Here is a 22510-nt window from a genome sequence, read left to right on the forward strand (position 1 = left end):
AGCCCTCTGTGGCAAAGCCACCTCGTTTCTTGCCTGGAAAACCATAGCGCTTCCTGGTGGATCTTCCTGCTTCCCACTCAGACTTCTACAGCTAATTCTTCACTTACAACCAGGCTGATATTTATACACTCACCCACGTCAAATCCTCTGTGATAGACAACAGTAGCTTCCCTATGATTCTTCTCATGTGACATCTGCAGAGCTTTCTCACACCACCCATATACTCATCACCCAAATAATTCCTTTAGAGTCATCTACCTTTTTTCAAGCATCTACCACTCCCTGAAAATATATTTATTTATTTATTTGCATCTCCATTCATACCTCCTAGTTGCTCTAGAGTGAACTCCACCAAAGCAGGAACTTATTATTCTTGTTCTCCACTAAATCTTCAGTATGTAGATTTTACCTGGACAGAATGAGTGTCTATATATGAGTTGGCTGAATGAATGAATGAATTTATGGAACATGATGAAAATCTATGCAGCACTATAACAGAATAGATATAATTGTAAAATATTACAGCTGGATGAACTAGAGTTCTCTTAGTTCAATTCCCACATATTAAACACAAGGAAAAAGGACAATTGATACTGCCACATATGTGAATAGTAGAGATAATTTGCTAAAATTTTTGGCACAAACTGGATGCCAAAAAAATTGGTTGGATTCTAAACTGATCCCTCAACCGTATCCTGCAACTATTGATTGAGAAATTCATAGCAGTCAGAATAAGTTCTCAGTGACTTGGTGAGGACATACGTGTGCAAATAATGTTTTAACGAGCACAAAATGGGGGATGGTCCATAATGAATGATGACATGGGGTCACTATCTTCCTTTTCCTACCTTACCACTATTAGTCGACTCTCCCTGAGTCTTGGCTTTTGTCTTCGCCATAATCCCATGAGAGGGGCTGCAGCTGCTCCTCCATCCTCCGAATGGAGCATAGTGCTTGCCCCCAGGAGATACTCAGCAAGAACTTCTGAGGAATGAGTAATCATCACAAAAAATGGGAAAACTCTTGTCAGTAGGTATTGGGTAAGTTTAAGAAACTTTCCATCATTGTGAAGAGTCAGGGTATCGTTTCTCTACATTCCATCGATGCAGTTCATTTGCAGAGTGGAACCGGCATCAACAGTGATCACGCTGGGTAATTCGTGTTGGTGTGCAGGGCTTTCGGGCAGGACTCCCACATCAGATTAGCGTCCTTGGCTCAAATTCTGTCAAGCCTACAAGACCTGAAAGTAATGTTTAGAAAATTTAAAGAGACGAGTTCTAAATACTCTACATTCCTCACTTGGGGTTCGGTTGTGCATGACAGACAGGAATGCCAAGGATCCAGCATGGGGGAGATGCCAGCTCCCAGTTTTCATCTAGCCCTTGGCATAGGAGACGGACTGAGGTGGCCACAAGTGACACATCTCAGTCTGGTCACTCCTTAGAAGGTATTTAAGCCTCAGGTAAACACCAAGAATACCCAGACCTCTGGGCCCCGGGAGCACTGGGTTTTCTTCTTGTGGGAGAGCCTGTGGACTGAGGTGATTGCAGACGTGAATAGGATGCTTGGCCTGCACACTGCCTCACGCTAGAACTTGACGAGGTTTGGGCATGGAGGAAAGAGGGGGTGGGGCCCAGGATGTGCTTAGCGCTCTCTGCTTTTTTTTTTTTTTCTTTTTTCCTGTACTTCCTTTTATTATCATCATAGCCTTTGCATCAGGATACACAGCAATGATAATTTTATATTACTCTGCCAAGAAAAAAAATTAAAACTCAAGTTATCTGAAGCCTGGACACACTTCCATGATTAGCTGGCTGTCTCAAAGTTGGTGACTTCTTCCCGCTGTCGGCAGATCCAGGCCCCAGAAAGACGGGACAGTTACAATCGTTCCTGAAAAGGATGCTACAAAATGCTCTAAGCCAGGTTACAAAGTAAGGACGGGGGTAAGGGAGGGACATTTTCTTTCAGAAATAGAATTTCTGAAGAATCCCAGTGCATCATTTTTCCCCAAAATGGTTGGAGGAGGGATAAAATCTCAACACGAGCTTCAAAGCACTCTGTGCCAAGGGGACAGAGTTGCCTTGCTGAGGAGGGCTGCTAAGGAGGGGCATGGCCAGGTGGATCACCCTTTCCACGGCGAGGGACACGGGAAGCTTATCCCCCCGCCCTGAGGTGGGCTGAAGCCTGGCTGGCACTGAATTCTCTAAGAGGATTTTCCTAGAAACAGACAACTTGGACGCTTCCTTTCACTTCAGCAAAGGAGTTATTTTTTAAAGCACTTGGGACGTCCCCCTCCCGCCTTTCGGGGGAGGCTCAGAGAAGAGAGTCATCAGTACAGCTGCCTTGCAGGCTGTAGCGGAATTCCTGAAGGTTGGAGACCCCGTAGAAGTGGACGAAGGCTGCTGCCACCACCAGGACGTGAAAAATCTGATGTGACTGGAACCATATGTCAAACTTCCCGGGACAGAAGCGCTCAGGGATTCGAGCAGCAAAGAGACCAGCCCCAGTGATGTACATCACAGCCATGAGGAAGAAGCAGCCTATCTGGCCCACAGTGGTGGCCTTGACAAAGCCCTCGGAGACGGTAAAGTGCGTGGTGGGCACGACGCCGCTCAAGCCCAGGCCCAGGAACACCCCTGCTCTCGTCGGCCGGTGTTTAGGAGTGCCAAACCGGTCCCACTGGGCCACAACGATGGCGGAGATGCCCAGCACACAGATGACGGAGAGGTAGATGAGCCGTGACTGTGGGGAGCAGTAGAAGGAGTAATAGAGCCAGGGGACAAAGCTCCCCATAATCAGTATGGCGATCCCCGAATAATCCAGTTTGGAAAAGGTCTGAGAGACTTTCTCTGAGTGGCAGTAGACGGTGTGAAAGAGCCAGGAGAAGCCGAGGCAGAGCAGCGTGCTCAGGAAGAACATCCCCAACACCACCTTCTCCTGCAGGGGGTCCATGAAGTACATGTTTGGTCTCAGCAAGGTCAAGACCCCCAGGCACAGAAACAGCACAAAGCCAAGCAGGTGGATCCAGATATTGCCCGTCTCTGTGTGGATGCGGAAGATGCTCCTGAAGCAGGCCCGGAAGGAGGGCATGGGCGGCCTGTGGCCGTGGAGCAGGTAATCGTTGTCCTTCAGCCAGTCGGGGAGCACATCGTGCGGGATGACCCTCCAGCGTCCCTCCCAGACCTTGTACACGAACTCCTCCATCTTCTCCAAGGCACGGTATGCTTGCAGGGGAAGTGTCAGGACCCTCACCTCCCCCTCCTCCTCCTCCTGGGGCACTGGGCATGCTTGCTCTGCTTCAGCTCCGGCCGGGTCAGCGAGTCCCCGTTTGCCCTCCTCTTCGAGCAGGGGTCCCAGCTCAGCCAGCTCCACCGTGTCCGTCTCCCCGCTATTGGCAGGAGCCCCACTGGCCTGTGCCGCCACCGGTCCTTTGTGAGAAGACATCTAGCTGGTACCTCGGTACCCTGCAGCTTCAGCTTGGGGGCGGGCTGGGTGTCTCCGCCCCAGGGGGCAGAGATCTCCCTGTGACAGGCGGGCGTGGGGCTCAGCTGGGGCCGCGAACCCCGTGCTACATCCCCCAGCGCCGCAGGCGGCCTGCGACCCAGCGACCCGATCTTTACGTGCCCCAAGCCGGAAGGGGGCCCAGTGCTGACGTCACCTCCGCTCCCGAGCCGGAAGGGGGCCCAGTGCTGACGTCACCTCCGCTCCCGAGCCGGAAGGGGGCCTAGCGCTGCTGTGGCTCCTGGTCCTGTCTTTGTATTCCTATGGAGGGGGACCTTTAAAAGTCGTACTAGTGAGTTCTGTAACTGGAGGCCATTCTTTGAGATGGCTGAACGTGAGTTTTCTCGGCATCAGGCATTTTCTTCCTCAGTGACATTGGTATGAGGTCTAGTTCAGGCCGAGATGTAAAGAAAGGCCCTGCCCTTCTGCCTGGCCGTGGCGCACAGCTGGGGGCTGCTCCAGCTGAGCCGACGGACAGATGGTGGCAGCTGCCCTGGTGATGCCACGGCAGGAGCAGTCCGCTCGTTTCATTCCAAACTGGGTCTTTTCTGAAACGCAGAATTCTGTCACTTCCACTCTCTCTCTTCCTCCTTCCCTTCCAGTCTCTAAAAATCGATGGAAAAAGGCAAACAGTGGAGCCAAATCTTTGAAGCTGGTTCCAGCAAGGCAGTTTTCCACTTGCTTATACGGCCTTAAGCGGGAGGGTTTCAAGCACTTGGCCACAGCTTGAAATGCAAGTGCAGATCCCATCACCCCCAGAGTCTGGTGTGCACGGGTCTGCTCTGACGCCTTCGCTCAGGAAGGGCAGCCTTTCCCTGTACTTCCTCCTGCCCGGGCCCCAGCCCAGACCTTCCTGAGGTGGGAGGAGGAGGTGATGCAGGAGCACCGCCTGCAAAGGTGGGGATGTGGGCGGTCAGAGAGCAGCAGGAAGAGTCCAGAGAAATCCGTACAGACATTGAGCCCATCTCCTTCCCTCCTGAGAGCCCTTCCCTGGCTGCTCACTCGGAATTCACTAGCTACCTTCTCTTCTCACACTCATTTTCTGCATTCACTTAAAATTTTTTAATTGTGGTAAAAGACATAATACAAAATTTCCCATCTGAACCATTCCTACATGTATAGGTTAGTTGTGTTAAGTACATTGACACTGTTGTGCAACACCACCACCTTCCATCCACAGCTGAAACTCTGTGCCCATTAAACACGAGCTCCCCATCCCCTCCCCAGGCCCGCAACTGCCATCTACTTTCTGTCTCTGAATCTCACTACTCCAGGGACCTCGTATAAGGGGAATCACACAATATTTGTCCTTTTGTGACTGGCTTATTTCACTGAGCATGATGTCCTCAAGGCTCATCCGTGGAGCATGTGTCAAAATTGCCTTTTTAAGACTGAATACTATTCTATTATATGTATAGACCACATTTTGTTTATCCATTTATCTGTCCATGGACACTTGGGTTGCTTCCACCTTCTGGCTATTGTGAATATGGGGGATAACTCTCTTTTGTACAGATCTCTCTTTAAGACCCTGCCTTCATTTTTGTGGATACATACCCCGAAGTGGGATTGCTGGGACAGACAGACACACTCACTTTCTTCATCTGCAGAACTAAAGGCTTGGCCCTCAAAGCCGCTCTGAGCTGGGCCGTCAACATGCTCGGCACGGCTGCTGAGGAACAAGGGCCTGCAGAGCCCCCTCCCATGGCACGGCTGTCACCCAGTGGTGCCAGTCTCCTCTGTGGCCCCGGGAACAAGGCCGTCTTGGAATCATGAGCCTCCCGTGTCTGCTTTATTTCCAAACAGGCTCACTTCTGAGGAGGAGAAGGGAGAAGCGAGGTCCCAGTGCCACTTACAGGTTTCATAGATGTTAGCTCTGTTTGCGGTTTTTGTGGAACAAGTGAATTTCTTCGTTTCTCTCTTCACCTCTGAGGTTTGTCTGCCTTCCTGCAGTGCTGCTCGGCCTCTCTCTCACTTTTCCTCAGATGGGCTTTGGACTCCTAATGGCTGCTTTCAGGGCCCGGGTGGGGTCATGTCGTTTTTAGCTAATGTGGAGCTGGGTCAGTTAATAAATCCACCAGGCCGGGTAATTAAAGACCAAGGAGGAGTGCGGAAAGGTGTGTGTTTAAAAGCCTGTTAAAGTCTCTTCTCTGTATCTGGCAAGGACTGCTATTTAATGCGGAACTTGAGAGCTGCACCATTCAGTGCGATGCATTTAATTTGGCAGCATCCTGCTTGAACTCGGAGCTGGCACCTGTGGCAGTATCCCGGGAGCCTAGTGGATTTCTCTGTGCATGTGCTTCCGAGAAGATGAGCTGAAGAAAATTGGGTGACATTTGCTCTCACAACATCCCAGCCGTAATGCACCTCTCCTGGCAGCAAAGTGTCCTCTGAGGAATGTTTTGTCTTGAACACAGAAGCTTTTGTTTTTTCATGGGGCCAGTAGCAGCACATGTGTTGGGTGCTGTAATGGGTGCGTGGGCAGTCCTGACCCCTGGCCACGCACTTGCCTCGACCTCAGAGGACTTCCACCAGAAGCCCTCAGCCTTTCAGGACACCAAGCTGATAGGTCCAACAGTGAGGGACAAGTCTAGTCTGTGATAAACGCAGCAGGTGTGTGGTTCAGTTCAGACATCCATGCTTTGGAATTTTTTCTTTTATTGTGACCAAATATACATGATGTGAAATTTGCCAATTTAACCATTTTTAAGTGTACAGTTTGAGACACTGTGGCATTAAGTACCTTCACATTGTTGTGTAACCGTCACCACCATCCATCTCAGTTTTTCACCTTGCAAAACTATCCCTGTTAAACACTATCCCCCAGTCACTGACAACCACTCTTCCACTTTCTGTCTCTGCATTTTTCTCCTCTGTGAACCTCATATAAGTGGGATAATCTAGTATTTGCCCTTTAGTGATTGGCTTAACTCACTCCCTGAGCATAATGTCTTTAGGATTTGTCCATGCTATAGCATGGGTCAGAGTTTCTTTCCTTTTTAAGGTTAGGTCATCTGCCACAGTACGTACATACACCACATTATGTGTGTTCATTCATCCGGGGATGAACACTCAGGTGGCGTCTGCCTTTTGGCTACTGTGAGTAATGTTACCACAGCCACGTTCAGAGTAACAAGTATCTGTTTGAGACCCTGCTTTCAGTTCTTTTAGGTTTGTACTCCCAAATGGAGTTCCTGGATTATATAGTTTTGAGGACTTTTGCTATATTCCTTGGAGACCGTCTTTGAAGATTTGGTAGAACTTATTGTAAGCATTAATAAATAAAAGCATATGTTGACATTTTTTCAAATGGAAGTAGCAGGAGGCAAAATAAATGTGGTCATCCTTAGAGTAACGAAGGTATAAACTTGAACTAGGTGGTGTGATGATGAAACCAAATGGCAGTGCTGTTTTTGCGCTTTGTTTTCCTTACAGCACATATATTCATGCTTGTTCTTGCTGCCAGAGAAATGTGTTACTAACTGATTTTAAAGTATTCATAACATTCGTAGTTTTCACTTATCTATATTTTTAAGGCTGTATTTGCAGGAATCATTTTACAGTGAGTGTTTAAAATGAGTCTGATGGAGTAAAGTCTATCACCATAAAGTTGACAAATGGTGGGAGCTTCTTTATTTTAGAGGAGGAGTGTGTGCTTTGTGGGTTTGCTGTGGAATGTCTCTCCCATTGTAAGCTCTACCAGTGCACAGGTAGTTAGTTCACCGCACAGCGAATGTATTTACACAGCACCGTGGGGTTCTTGCTCATGGCAGCCCGGAGTCGGGAAGCAGCCGCCGTGTTAATGGAGGGTTGTCACCTTGGCCTGACTCCTTCTGGATGGTGTTTGTTGAAATGCTGATGGTGCATCCATCCAGTTACTGGCATCATTCTCACCCCAGCAGAACCTGAGGGGACTTTAGGATCGCAGAACAAACTGATGTTGCCGCAGCAAGAAGAATCGTCTTCAAAGGGACCTCTGATGGTGCCCCTTGATCCCATGGCCTCCGTCTTCCAGAGGCTCACGGTGCTGTGGGAGCAGAGGGTGGTTCACTGTGGCCAGCGGACCCTTCAGCCCTGCTTTCCCCGCTCGCCACCTCACTTGCCAGTTTCAGTTCCTTGAAAACCCTGTAATCTGCTGCGTCTCTCAGCTCTACACAGGCTCTTCTTTGCTAGAACACCTCTCTGTGACTTTTTCTCAGGGCGGAATTTGCTCATCAAGTCCTCACGGGGCATATGTGCCATTCTTCCCCGGGATTCTCTCCGAGTGAGTGGCCCTCCCTGGCTGCCCACAGCACTCTCTCCTGTTCTGTTACAGAAGCATAGCACTCAGCATGTCCATTCTCGTTGCACATTTTACTTTGGTTAAATATTGAGTAGACATAAAGTACTAATGCCCACTCTGATGTCGGATGTGAAGGATCTGGCACCATGCCCATGTGTGTGCCCACCACCCAGCTTTAGAGGAAGGACACGGCCGTTACATTTGACGTGCCCTGGGGCCCCTTCTCCACCCCTCTCACTCCTGCCCTCCCATTCACCACGAGCCTGGCTCTTGTGTTATTCCTTCCCTTGCTTTTCTTTATAATTTTGCCTCATCTGTTAGTATTCATAAACAATATATCACTTAATTTTGCATGCTTTTGAACTTGGAGTAAGTGGAACCATACAACAATGTTCCTCTGTATTTGCTTTTTTTACTTAGCATCATTCCTAAGGCACATCTGTGTTGACCTTTATAGCTGTAATTCACTGAGAGAGAGAGAGAGAAAGAGAGAGAGAGAGAGAAAGAGAGAGAGAAAGAGAGAGAGAAAGAGAAAGAGAAAGAGAAAGAGAAAGAGAAAGAGAAAGAGAAAGAGAAAGAGAAAGAGAAAGAGAAAGAGAAAGAGAAACATCACTTTGTTGTTCCGCTTATTTATGCATTCATTGGTTGGTTCTTCTATGTGCCCTGACTGGAAACTGAACCAGCAACTGGGCATATCAGCACGATGCTCTAACCAACTGAGCTTCCTGGCCAGGGCAGTTCAACACCAGATTGTCAATTCCCAAAGGGCAGAGATTGTGTTTATCTTGCTTGTTACGTCCAAGTGTAAGAAGATATTTGTTAAATGAGACGCGCCCTTTGGCCTGAGGGTCTGCCTTTGCAGGGAATCAGCAGCAGTGTGTTCTTGTTTGGCCAAAACTCTTTCCTTCCCTCACCTCCCCTTGCCACAGTCCTCCCGGCCAGGGCTCAGCAGACTTTCTGCAAAGGGCCAGGTGGTAAGTATTTGGAGTTTTGCGGGCCATTTGGTTTTTCTCATAACTTGATTCTGCCAGGGTAGCATGAAAGCGGCCATAGATAATAGGTAAACAAATGCGTGTTCTAGTAAAGCTTTATTTACAAAAACAGGCATCAGGTTGAATTTGGCTTTAGTTCGCCAACCTCTGCTCTAGAGAACCTCCCTGGTTGGGAGGGAAGACAGTGCTGCTACTGGATCAGTGAGAGGAAGCCTGGGTCACGCCTGTGCTTAGGGGACCCTCCCAGTCCTGTACAGACAAGGTCAGAGTGGGCTTGTGGCACCTTATAAGGCCACAGGCAAAACAATATGGCTCTAGTCCTGGCCAGTGTGCGCACTCATGGTTAGAGCATCAGCCTGTGCACCAAAGGGTCATGGGCTCGATTCCCAGTCAAGGGCACGTACCTGGGTTGCACATCCGTTCCTCTGCCCAAGGGTGCATGCAGGAGGCAACCAATCAGTGTGTCTCTCTCACATCGATGTTTCTCTCCCTTCCCCCACCCCCACCCCTACCCCTCAGTTCTTTCTATTCTCAGATGAGGATTAAAATAATAATAATAACAATCGTAATAATAGTAATGTGACTAGTCAAGGTGGAAAGGTAGCAAAGTGCATCAGACTAGGACCAAAATGCACCTTGCCTGTCAGCATGTTGTATGTTCAGGCTATGTGGCAAAGCCAGGAATAAAATACTACGGCATCTGAGTTGCAGGCTGGGATAGTCCCTCCCACTGTCTTCATCCCCACCCTTTCTTCCCCGATTCACCTCCAACACCTGAGGCTTGAGCCTGGCTGGCTCTGGTGCACAGAACTGGGCGTTGGTGCCTCCACTCCTTCCAGCATACTGAGTGTATTCTGGTAGAGAAAACACTGTCTCGTGTTTGTCAGATTGAGCAGAACAGCTTCTTCGGAGAGTTCTGGTACACGTGGAGGGATGACCTTGACGGGGTCATTTCCTTGCATTAAAGGGGCCCTGTATCCACGGCATCACAGACCAGGGAGAGCGCTGTGCGGAGTGCGGCCCAGGCAGCAGCTGTGGATCGGAGACATCTCGGTGTCTTCGTTAATTAAGTGGGGAGTTATACCCACCTCACAGGATTATTGTGAGAAATGTGACTTGCTCCTTGTGGTAGCAAATTAGTTTGAAAGAAGCTGCTTAAGGGAGGTCGAGGTGATGGGGATAAGAAAAAGAACAGGAAGAAACAAGCCCCTGTGCTTACTGAGCTCTGGGCTCCTCCTTCCATCCTCACAGTGACCCCGGACGGAAGGTGCTATTTCTGTCCCCCTCCCACAAGAAGGCCACCTGTCCAGGTTCGCTGGGCTGGTGATAGGACTAAGATTGAGACAGTGTGTCTGGCTGGCGAGTCCCTGCCCTTCACCCGACAGGGCTTCGCGTGGTGTTGCTACCCATGCTTCCCGTTTGGCCACTGTCACATCAGTGCTGAGGCGTGGACCTGAAGCCCGCGCCACGAAGTGACTCGCCAGCTCTGTTCTGCCTCCTGCCGTTGATCATGCCCAACCTGTGGTAGGATAGAAAAAAAAGCTGCCTCAGTGAAAGGTCTCTGAGAAGAAAACAAGGGAATATAATTGCAGAGAGCTGAGACTCCACTGTGATGCTGCCACCGGGGTCAGTGGCCAGGCAGAGGTGCTAAGTTAGGGTTCTGTTTTTACCTCCCAACGATGTTGGGTCACAGTGGGACTTTAGTTTGTCCCAGTGATGGTATTAAGACTCTTATGAAGGAGACACAGAAGGTGGTCTAGACACATCAGCTATTTCTCTAAGGACACAAAGTATCCAGGAGATCATGTCACACATGATGTGTATTTGAAACATTTTTGAAAACTCAACATAACTAAGTGTGGAAGTCGCCCTGGCCGGTTGCTCAGTGGTTAGTGCATCGGCCTGCACACCAAAGGGTGGCAGCTTTGATTCCCTATCAAGGGCTGTACCTGAGTTTGCAGGTTCAATCCCTGGCGCCCGCAACCAATTGATGTGTCTCTCTCATATCGATGTTTCTCTCTCTCTCTCCCTCTCTTCCACTCTCTCCCTCTAAAACAAACAACAAAAACAAACAAACAAAAAAATCAATGGAAAAAATACCTTCAGGTGAGGATTAACAACAACAAAAAAGTGTGGAAGTCATCGTTGCCTTTTGCCACGCTTTCCCTTGAGATTGGGCAGTTCCATGTGTCTAGTTCTGGCCAATGAACCAGAGCAGAAATGATGTAGTTCATTTACCTGTGAGAGACCCTCTAGGCTTCTGACGCACCAACCACAATGTTCAAGAGGGTGGCTGCTCTTTCAGCCTGCATCCCAAGTGACGGTGATGGAAGAGCCCCCCTACCAGGCTCAGGGGGCACATCATTTGAGCAGGAAATAAACTTGGATGGTTAAAGTTCTGAAATTGCTAAGCGTTGTTTGTTACTGCAGCATGGCATAGCCCACGACTAACGCACAAACCCACCATAGTTTTCTGCTGGCAAACAGGCTGTATGCTTTTTAAAAACAACTTTACATGAGTTAGGACTGGCATGAAAGAATGTTAGTGTTGACTTTGGTGTATAGCGTTTTATGCAGAGTAAATAAGAAGTTCCAAAAATAGAGTCCAGTTCCAGGGGACTTGATTGTACATATTGATAAATCTCCCAGAATGTCTGGTTTCATGATAATGTCAGGAAATGTTTGTTTCATTGGCAGGCCATTGTTAGGGGACATGAATGTATATAAATACTAACTGACACTCTAAATCCGTTACTCCCTCGAATAGTCTTCTTATCAATGCCTTATGATTGTGGTTTGAAATAGTTCTTTGCAGGAATATTTTATTAACATCTTACCCAACTATATTACGGGATAGGTTAGTGTAGATGTTGTATTCAAAAAACCATTTCTGCTTGCCCAAACCGACTCCTGTGTGTTTACAACTTTCATCTAAACATTTCCCAAACCTGCTTAACTCGTTGAGTTTCTGCAAACCATCCACCCCATTCATTGGCCCTGTGTGTTAGCCTCTTGTCCACATGCCACACTGCTGTCCCAGAGCCTGCTTTCTGTCACCCTCGCTCCCCTTGTCCCTCATCACGTGCTTTATATTGTTCTCTTTTCTCTTGCTTGCACCAAGGCATACCCATACACACACACACACACACACACACACACACACTTTCTCTTCAAAGGTTTAAAGTGATCCTGTTCTAAAACCTCTGACGCCGGGGGAAATGTCTGCACATTATTCATGCCGAATGAACAAAATTGCAGGAACCCCTTGAAACACTCCTGCTGGGACCTGAGGGAGGCTGGCTGAGTGGTCATCAGTAATCCGAGGCCACCTGGCTGTGTGACCTCAGTATGAATTGCAGAAGTTTCTGTCTTAAGTACAAACTCCACGGGTTTAGGTTTTCAGCTTGTGTTCCAGGTGATAAGGAGCAGGGAGTTAGTGGGAGAAATTTAATATTGGGGGAAGGGAAAAAAAGTCAGCTTTCTAATCCCCACAAGGTATGTTTACCTTTCTCTTTTTTATAAGCTAAAATTTTCAAAACCAAGTGGAATGCCGTCTCCCCTCCCCTCTCCCACCCCGTGCCCTGGTGCAGTACCTTGAATTTGCTGCACATATTCTGACAGCAACCAATAGCATGAGATAAAAATTTCATCCTTGACAGTGAGAAGCGCACCCTGAACATTCTCAGGGAGGATTTGGTGATATTTAAAGTTTATAAATGATCATTTAAAAGGTGGGCCCTTCCCTAGAGCTTCTCTAATCTAGTAAGTTGTAAGACTTCTGCCAAAAAGAAAGAGCACATTTGGGGGGAGAAGATGCCTAAGCCCCTTTGGTGGAGGAGGAGGATGTTTTCCATTTCTGCTCCGGCCTGCACTCAGCAATGTGGAACTGGCCTGGCAGGCAGGCCAGGGAGAGGAGAGCCTGCAGGAGCTCGCTAAGGGCCTCGGACTTCCGTGGTGGAGCACACCGGGCCGCCGGGCAGGCTGGCGGGGAAGGGCCCACCAGGCTGTCCTGTGAGACGGGCTTTGCCTGAGCTGCAGCTTAGCCCCCAGAACTCAGTCCAGCTCATCCTTCGTGTTAAAATCTGATGCCGAGACAGGTTAAAAGACGCAGCTAAGACAGAGATGGTGTCTGAAGTCGAGTCGGAACTCAGACCTCCTGAACAGCAGTCTAATGCCCCTCAGGTAGTGAAAGGAGCTCGAAGTTGTCCAGGAATATTCAAAAAGAAAAGGAAATGATTGCTTTATAAAGGAAATTAAAGCTAATTGTCTGAGTGGTAATAGCAGAGATGGTCACTGTGTAAAACTTTTGTTTAAACGTCCCGAGTCTTGCAGGAGGAAGTGCTCAGACACGCCGGGAGGACCACCCAGGTTCTCGTCGCCTGTGCTTCATGGACTTGTGGCCACGTTGCCCTCTGGCCTCCCAGCATACCCGCCTGACAGATGTAGGCCCAGCAAGAGGGGCAAAGGATCCTAGGTCAGCTGAGCGAGAAGGACAAAGTCTCCAGGGCGTTGGCAACATGAATGTTACAGGAGGACTTGAGGACATGCAGGAATTAGTCACAAGTGGGTTAGGTATGTGCTGTTGTTGCCAGTTTCCATGTAAACAGGTTCCGTAACGATGCTGCCCAGCCCTTCACACACCTCAGACATCCTGTGTGTGTCCTGGTCTGGGGTGGAGCCGCTCACAGCAGTTGCCTAACAGCAGTGTCTTCATTCGGGCAAAACTATGTGTGTCCTGTTCTTACGCGGGCCGCCGGGCTGTGGAGAGGACTTGATGTGCTCGAGAAGGAGCAGAGTCTCTGAGGGGAAGCAGAAGTGCCTGCTGCCAGGGCTACTGCCCTGCTGCCCTCAGATCCTGTCGGGTGCGTCAGCAGTCTCCTGCCCGCTCCCTGCCCAGCCCCTCCCTTTGCCAGCACTATTCTTGGGGCCTTGAATGCGGCACAGATGCTCTGTAACTGCTGCTGAGTGGCATTCGCCGCAGCCCACTTTCAGAAACATAACAGTCTCACCCCTCGGTTCCCATGTGGCTGCACTGGAGGGGACAGCACCCAAGCCAGGAGAGGTGGTGCCGGCCCTCCTGCTGCCTACAGACTGAAGAGAGAGGGTGCCCACACTCAGTGTCCGCACTGCAGGCCCAGGAGGGCGCGGGGCGTGGGGAGGAGAGATCTGAGCAGCTGAGGGCTCTTCCCTGTTATCCCTGTTGTTCTCCTACCTGTGTTCCCTCCTCTTGACTCTACACCCAGCCCTTTCTGCATGCCTTCAGTGTCCTCTTCCTTCCACCTGCAATGCCTTAGTCCTCTGTCCACCATTTGCATTTCTAAATTCTCCCAGTTTCTCATTGGACCAACTCAGAAGGCCCTGTTTCTTTTCTGTTTGAAAATGTGGAATGCATCACATTTTTGTGTGCCATCCTTGCATGAGGGCCATGCTAATCTCTGCATCCCTCCAACTTTAGCACATGTGCTGCCCAGGCGAGCACAAAGGCCCTTTTTCTTTACAGATCTTCCCATCTCCCCAACCCCAAGCAAGGGGGCCAGTCTCACTCTAGGAATCCCTGCCAGACTTTTCTTTTGCCTTTCTTATGATCTATGTCATGTCTCTCTCCAGCTGGCTTACAAGGTTAATGTTTGTCCAAATAACCCAACACAAAAATTGGTTTTTGTCCAAATAACCCAACACAGTGTTGTATGGTGAGCTGTGCCAGAACAGTATTCAATAGACTCCATAAGGTAGGTGAATGAATTAGGGATTGGCATGGGGTGGCTGAAAGTAATTGGAAATTTAGCAGAAGGCAAGAAGGACATGAGCTTTGAGAGATGGGAGTCTTCCTGTGAAAAGGAGGGCTGCAAACGGGAGGTATTTAGTGACCAGGAGATGAGAAGGCAGATTCAATAGAAGGAGATGCATGGCAACCGAAGTGGGACTTACATGAAATGAGCAGAGGGCGGTAGACGGGGTGGTGGGAGGTGTGGCATTGGTAGAGGCTCTAACCTGGCTCAGAAAGTTGGTTTAAGAGGAGAGCAGTGGGAGGGTTCATTTTGCACTGAGATTTGGTGTTGGCCTCACTTGATCAAGGCACAGCAATGGTTAAATGAGGAGGGAGGAGGCGGTGGCTGGGTGTCCAGTCTTTGGTCTGGCTTCACACTAGTGGATGTCACTCGGGAATGATTACACAATAATGGTTGTGTTCTGAAGCCAGCATTGGTATTTACTGCTTTGCTCTTACTGGCATGGTTGCTTAATAAAATCTTTATTACCCCAAATGCAATTATTTTTCCAAAGAAATATATATGGCTATAAAATATTCAAAGATGAAATATGGAAGAGGCTTCCAAATGCTATAGAAATGGAATTGAAAGACACACAGCACCAAATGAATGTCTATTAAATTCCCAGTTACCAACTGCCTATAAGACAAATGTAAGTAAATAGACTAGTCATGTGTTCTTCTCTAAGAGGAATATTTTGATAAAAATAAAGACAGTTGGTAGATTTTATAACTGGATCTCTCCTTTCTGCCCCGGTAAATCAGAAATGGTCTTTCCAGTGGTGACCTAGAGTATGTGTACAAGGGAAGAGAATTAACTGGAAGGGGCCAGTTGCAGAATTGCTTATCATGTCATATTTCAGAGCAGCAGTGTGTATTCAATAAAGATATACACATTAGGAGCTTTAAGTCCCGTCCCTGGAGACAGACAGTGTAGGAAGAGTGGCAAATTACATATCCTGGAAACAGATTGTGCAGTAGGACTGAGCAGTTTGTCCCCGGAACTCCCATCTCTGCCCACAGTCATGGCCTTGGCACTAGCCCACCGGCCCATGCTGATCCCTGGGCAGAAAAGCTCGCAGTGGTGCCCACCGCTGCGGTAAGTGAATGGTTTAGTTGGCTGAATAACTGTGCTCAATGTGAGGAAAAGCAATTAGCTTCCTGAGGGCCAGCAGCTGATATTCTTTTCCAAAACACAGAATGTGCTCAGATATAATCATGAGAGTTAATCAGACTCAACCACAGTTGTATAAGCAATATTTTGAAAGGGGGTGGTTTGTTTTGAAGCTGGGAGTACTAAAAATGCTAAATGATGAATAAGGGCAGATAAAGCAACTACCAAGTAAGTCATTTTCTCTTGGGCTTGCTTTTAATTTTTCTCTGCCTTTTTTTTTCTTGTAGCTTGTTGTCATTTAAAATCTCACTTCTTATAGCTATTAAGATTGTTTTTGCCATTAAATGTATTTCTGTGTGAAATAAAGAATGTATTTGAATTTTTCTTTTTTTAATGATTAAAATACGTTTTATACTGTCATATTGCAGTGTTTGGAACAGAAATCAGAAATTTAATTAAAATCATAAAATATAGAAAGATACCATAACAAAAATTATTTCTAACCCTTTAAAAATGGCTGTAAAATACATTTGAACCAGTCCATAGTGGTCTGTTTACTAAAAATATACAAATAAAACCAGGAATTTTTTGCATATACTCCATTATTACTAAAATTAGTGGTTTAGGAATAAATTCAGAGCACCTGTTTAACAAAAATTTATGTCAACAGTGCATTTATAGATGGATATCCTCTTCCAATGGAATTTGCTCATTTAACTCTTGGAAGACAGCCTTATTTTAGGTTTGCCTCACAGTGCTCCATCTTCAAGGAAATTCCCCTTCTTTGCAATACCTTTGTGACCCTGAGTGTATTAAGTTCTGTTTGAGCTCGGGGTTTGCATTTATAAGACAGGGAAAACAAGCATGCCTGAAGAGTAATATGGCTTTCTAGCACATTGCAAGTGCTCAATGAACCTGTATTAGCAATTACAATGTGGTAATACAAATACAATGAACTTGTTATGTGTGTTAATCAGAGTAACAGATCCTCACTGCTGTAACACAACCGCCAATCCCAGTAGCTCGATGATAGTTTATTTATCATTCATGCATTGATCTGATGCTAGCCAGTTTTCCTGGACAGGTCGCTACCAGGTAAGGATGACTCAGTGACTCAGAAATCTCCAGTCTTTGATACTGCCACCTTTATCATCTGGCCTCCACTGTCACTGCAGGAAGGGGAGAGATGGTAAATGGTTGAACAGGAATTTTAATAACCAGACTGCAATGTGGCATACTTCCCTCTACATCCCATTGGCTAGTACTCAGTCAAATGGAATGTCAACAACCTGCAAAAGAGCTAGTTAATGTCTTCTTCCTTTATGTCCAAGAAGAAATGGGATTGTAGAACACCTAACCATTCCTTGTCATACTCTTTGTTCCAGTTATCATTGCTGTGATAAACATGCCTAGATTTACTGGCATAAAACAACCACCAATTTCTTTTATTTTGTTGAATTCATTGGGGTGACATTGGTTAATAAAATTATATAGGTTTCTGGTGTACAATTCAATGCCATCATCTGTATATTGTATTGTGTGTTCACCACCCTAAGTCAAGTCTCCTTCCATCACCATTTATCCCCCTTTACCTTCTTCTACCTCCCCCTCTCCCTTTTCCCTCTGTAAATCACCATGCTTTTGGCTGTGTCTATGAATTGTTTGTTTTCTAATCCCTTAGCCGTTTTCACCCAGCTCCATAATCCCCTCTGACAACTGTCAGACTGTTCTCTGTCTATGAGTCTGTTTCTATTTTGTTTGTTAGTTTATTTTGGTCATTAGACTCCACATATGAGTGAAATCGTATGGTACTTGTCTTTCTCTGGCTTATTTCACTTAGTATAATGCTCTCCAGGTTCATCCAGGCTGTTGCAAAGGGTTGACTTCTTGCTCCCATCATGCTCACCATTATTCACTCAGTTTTCTGAACTAACTCTTCAGCCACCTTTAATACCCCTGCCAATGTTAATTAGCTACCAGATTCCATTCTCTCTTTAGAAATGGTTCTTAAAACCCACAGCCACCATCCTAGATCCAACCCACACCTATTAGACTCCTAAAAGGTTAAAGTGGGGAAAATGTTGGAGATTGTCAGCTATCACCTCTCAACTCAGAAAAGATACGTCCAAGATCTTCCTCATTATGGAGGCAAATCCAGCACTGAAACTCCCCCATTCGTGCACTCTGGCTGAGTATTGTGTTGATTGTTGTCGTGTTGAGACTCTTGGAACAGTTTCTCAATTCCTTGCCCTGCTCCAGGGCTCTGGCCCATCAAGTCATCTCTCTGTTGTGCCCCCAGATAAGTCTTACCAAATCATCACTTTTGTCACTGTCACTTTCTTGCTTGCTGGCTACCCATTGCTTGTAATTCTTGCTTTTCATTTAATCTTAATTCGATTTCACCCAATTTTACCAAGGCAACCCTTAATTCCAGCCAGTCTTCCCTTGGTCCTGTCAACTTATCATGGTCATTGTTGAGTTCACCTCTCTGCTCATATTGTTATTGCCATGTGGAGTACCCATTTGGAACTTACCTTTGAGATCCCCTTAATGTCACGTGTTCCCTGAGACCTGCCATCACAATTCTAGACTGTGCTGACCTCCTACTGCTGGTCATTATTCTCTATCCATTTGCATCTGAATGCTTACTTGTATGTAAAGTGTGCCATGGAGGCAACCCAAAGACACACTGGCCACGAACCTAGCCACACAGAATCTGGCACAGGCATCAAAACATGCCCAAAATATTCTGATGTTTGGTAGAATGTAATAAATACTATACTTTTTAAATATATAGGTTCAGTTGGGCCTGTTTATACTAGTTAGAAGTTATCTCTGTGTCCAGAGAGAGAGACAGTATGGTGTACCAGTTAAGAACTCGGATTCTGAAGCCAGATGATGTGTTGCTAATAACTAGCTATATGGCCTGGGTCAGTACTTAATCTTTTTGTGCTCAACTTCCTCATCTATAAAGATGGAGACAATACAATTGCCTACCTCCCATGGTTGCTATGAGGATTAAATGAGTTAACACGGGAAGTGCTTGGAGAGTTCCTGGCACATAATAAGTACCAGATACGCATTCGCTATTATTGCCTCCATCACCATCACCACCATTATCATCATCACCATCACCACCATCATCATCATCACCACCATCATCATCACCATCATAATCATCATCACCATCATCTTCATCATCACCACCATCATTATCAACATCATCAACATCATCACCACCATTTCCATTGTTGTCTCTTAAACTTGACTGCAAATTTCTGAAGAACAGAAATCACAAGGTTACTATCTCCTGAGCAGGTGCCCACATTTGAATGAAACAATAGATAATCTGATGCCTGGCTTCTCCCACACTTTTGCTTCAGGATCTATGTAGCAAGCACCTCCATCTCTCCCCCAGGCCTTCCTGTGCTGGCACAGCACTGATTCAGAAGGACAGTATCCCAAAATGATTTGGCTGGGTCTGGCTCTGTTGGCAGTCCCCAAGACTACCCCCAGGATCGATGATTCACTGAAGGACACAGGACTCCACACCTCAGCATCTAGTCTGGCTGTAATTTATTACAGCAAGAGGACACAGAGCAAAATCAGCAAAGGCAGAAAGTGCTCAAGCCAAAATCTGGAGGAAAACAGGCTGGGTTTCTCAGAGTCCTCTCCCTGTGGAGTCTCACAGGATGCACTTCAGTCCCCAGCAGTGAGTCATGACAACACGTGTGAAGTGCTGTCTGCCAGGGAAGCCCAGTAGAGACCCAGTGCCCAGGGTTTTTACTGGAGGCTGGCCTCATATACACCCTCTGCCTAGCACATCCCAACTCTGTACCCTCCAAGGGAAAGCAGGTGCTCAGCATACAGCACATTGTCTGTCTAACCCATGTTGTCAGGGAACGGAGGAACGACTCCTGAAACCCATGTTCCCAGACGCCAGGCAAAGGCCAGCTTGCAAGGAGGCCTTTCTGAGGAGTGCTGGCAGTCACAGGCCAGTGGTGCTGATTCCTTTCTGCACAGGACACAGCCTGAAATTACATGTTCAGTAAGTTTTTGACCAATTGGAATTTTACAGGAGAAAAAGAAATCCCCTTCCTCAGCATATTTTAAGCACTTCTTAAGTATTTGGTGACAAAATAATGGGGAAAAGAGAGATTTGAGGCCAAAATTTTGAGAGGAAAAACAAATCAGAATTTGAAAGAGTTTTGGCCTAAATTCTCCTGTAATTTCTGCATTCAAAGGCTTGCATCTAACACCTGTGTTGTGCTTGCAGCTCTCTGACTCATACGCATGGCCAAGCCGAGAGGTTGGAGTGTGTTCTGAGCAACCCTGTGCAGTGAGGATGGTGGACTCAAAGGAGCATGGTTCCCTAGGAGACAGAGCCCAAGGGTGGCCACTGGCCTTTGGACTCCACGCCCAAAAGAAAAAGGCTTCTCAAGGATAAGAAACCTCTTCCTGGCCTTCTCCTCCTGTCCAGTCCCATTCGCATTACATACTCTCAGCATCTGCTCCCATCCTTCCCTGAACTGGGAGGACTCCCTAGACAGTGCTAAGAGGAAGCTTCATGCTGGATGTTAGTGCATCTTGCCATTCTTACTCTGCGCTTTAAAATCCCTGTTTCCTCTTGCCTCTTTCTGCATTCATGCCCTACTTTGAAACGCCAGAGGGATGTGATTGACTGGTGTATTTCCTCTCAGACTGAGGAGGAAGTTCATTTGTGCCAGACTTCCTTGACCTTGATGTTTCATACTTCAAGTTCCGTTTCTGCCTTCTTCCAGGTGTCCATGTTCTTAAGGCAGAGCTCGGACTCTGGACAAAGTTGCCCATGTTTCAAATCCCAGCATTGGCCCCTGCTGGTGTGGCTCAGTTGGTTGGAATGCTGTCCTCTACCAAAGGCACTTACCCAGGTTGCGGGTTCAACCCCCTGGTTGGGGCACGTACAGGAGGCGGCTGATCAAGGTTTCTCTCTCTCTTCCTCTTCTTCTCCTTCCAAAACATGTCTTTGGGTAAGGATTAAACTGACACTTCTAGCTGTTAAATGTGGACTAAAAACTGTTTCTCAAAATAGGGACAATAGTACCTCCCTAGGTACTAGGTAGTACCTGTCCTAGGACAGTTGTGGACTGAAAGGAGAAAGTGAATTTCATTGGCTCTGAAACACACCCCGAGACCCACCCACACACATTCACATTTGTGAATCAGGATGCATCTTACATCAAGGTTGTGTCAGGTTAGCTGGCAGCTCTTTCTTTCTTGGTAGCACATTCAGCAATGGTGCATCTTAAAATCAATAGCATCAGAGATTAGATAAAATGCTGTATCAAGCATGTAGCACTGAACACAACGTATTTGTAGGAAACAAATACACTTGTAGGTTAATTGTTATTGTCATTGTCATTATCAATGTCATTATCAGTATCAAATAGGATGTCCCTCCAGGAAGGAGATCAGCTAACAGCCACTTAGAGTTTTCTCTGTTTAGATATGGAGTTCTTAGAACATACAAGGCAGAGGTTCTCATCCCCATTTTATGGATGAGAAAGCGAGTCTCAGGAAGTTGGGGCAACTGGCCTTCCCCTGTAGAGCTAGCGAGGGCTGGACCTAAGAGTCTCGCCCAGGAGTCGGTAATCAGCTGACTGCCTTTTTTATGTGGTCTGTGAATTATGCGTGGTTTTTACATTTCTTAAGAGTTGTGGAACATCAAAAGAAGATTCTATTTTGTGACACGTGAAAATTGTAAGAAATTTAAGTTTCAGCACCCATCAGTAAAGGTTTGTTGGAACACAGCCCTGCTCAGATGTCACATAGAGTCTCCGGTGGCTTCGCCTACAGTAGCAGAGCCAAGTCCTTGCAGCGGAAACTACGTGGCCCACAACACCTACAATATTTGCCATGTGGCTTTTCACGGGGAGAGTTTGCCAACTCCTGGTCTTGCTCCGGGCACTTGGGCACGTGTCCTTTGAGGAAAGAGGGTGTCTTGTTCCTCTTTTTACCTTCCACACTTGGTAGGCACTCGATAGGTGTTTGCTAAATTGAATTTCTGTTATCACTCCTGAGTCTAAAGTCAATCTCAAGTCGTCCTGGTACCATCGCACCAGGTAAACAGCAAAATGAAATGATCATTTGCTCAAGGACAGGGAAGCCAGTTATACAGACTCTCCAAGACTCGTTTTCACATAAGTTCACCTTTGTGATGCATTGTCTCTTAGAGTAAATAAAATAAAGCGATTTCCAAAGAACCAGGCTTTTCTGGGAGCAGCTGAGTGGGCAAATGAGTCTCTGGTAGGAGATGTTTTTGGGAAATTGAACATTTGGTTTCCTGCTTGTTGGCCCCTTAAATGGAACAGCTGTGCCCCTGGAGGACCAAGGGGCTTCAGCTGCCAGGATCCTTCCGCAGTGTGCAGAGGAATGAGGCCATGATGTCCTGGCTTTGAAGGCCCTGTTGGTTTCAAGAGATCAATCAAGTTATTAAAACTAAGCCAGAATCGATGTTTCCTCTGCATTAAATGTTTACAAGATAGGCAGGTGCAGGCACATCAAGGTTGCAGGGCAAGTTTGTCAATGCGGAGTGTGAGCCAGCCATCGGGCACGTGGGCCTCCTGTCAGGTGAGAGGTGCTGAGAGGAGCTGGAGCTCCACTCCCTCAGGCCTCACAAGGGAGGTGCCGTGGGGCACCCCAGGAGCAGCCCTGACAAATACAGCCCTCTCTCGCCTACCTGGAGACAGCTTCCTCTTTAAAAAAAAAAAAAAAGTATATATTTATTGATTTCAGAGAGGAAGGGAGAGGAGAGAGATAGAAACATCAACGATGAGAGGGAATCATAGATCGGCTGCCTCCTGCACACCCCACTG

The 22510-nt window shown here is 47.1% G+C and overlaps 2 protein-coding genes and 1 non-coding gene across 15 annotated transcripts in view; 1 reads left to right on the plus strand and 2 right to left on the minus strand.

Annotated features, from left to right (window-relative positions):
- SLC22A23 (solute carrier family 22 member 23) overlaps positions 1-22510 on the plus strand; it is a 190713-nt gene that overhangs the window by 63030 nt on the left and 105173 nt on the right. The window contains exon 3 of one of the 13 annotated variants that reach the window (XM_054721547.1): positions 7404-7453. The exons of the other annotated variants lie outside the window; for them this stretch is intronic. Within the exon in view, the coding sequence (XP_054577522.1) occupies positions 7404-7410 (7 nt within the window). The 3' untranslated portion in view covers positions 7411-7453. Of the gene's footprint in view, positions 1-7403; positions 7454-22510 lie in introns of those variants that run through there. 13 annotated transcript variants of the gene reach the window in all.
- LOC103302877 (adiponectin receptor protein 1-like) lies at positions 2245-3583 on the minus strand. Its single transcript, XM_054721549.1, has one exon. It carries the CDS (start codon positions 3442-3444, stop codon positions 2314-2316), a length of 1131 nt encoding a protein of 376 aa, XP_054577524.1. The 5' UTR covers positions 3445-3583; the 3' UTR covers positions 2245-2313.
- LOC114229106 (U6 spliceosomal RNA) lies at positions 14151-14254 on the minus strand. The gene has a single exon (XR_003615189.2). It is a non-coding gene; the product is annotated as a U6 spliceosomal RNA (small nuclear RNA).

This window comes from Eptesicus fuscus, chromosome 9 (assembly GCF_027574615.1).
Source record: "Eptesicus fuscus isolate TK198812 chromosome 9, DD_ASM_mEF_20220401, whole genome shotgun sequence".
Taxonomy (NCBI): Eukaryota; Metazoa; Chordata; class Mammalia; order Chiroptera; family Vespertilionidae; genus Eptesicus; species Eptesicus fuscus.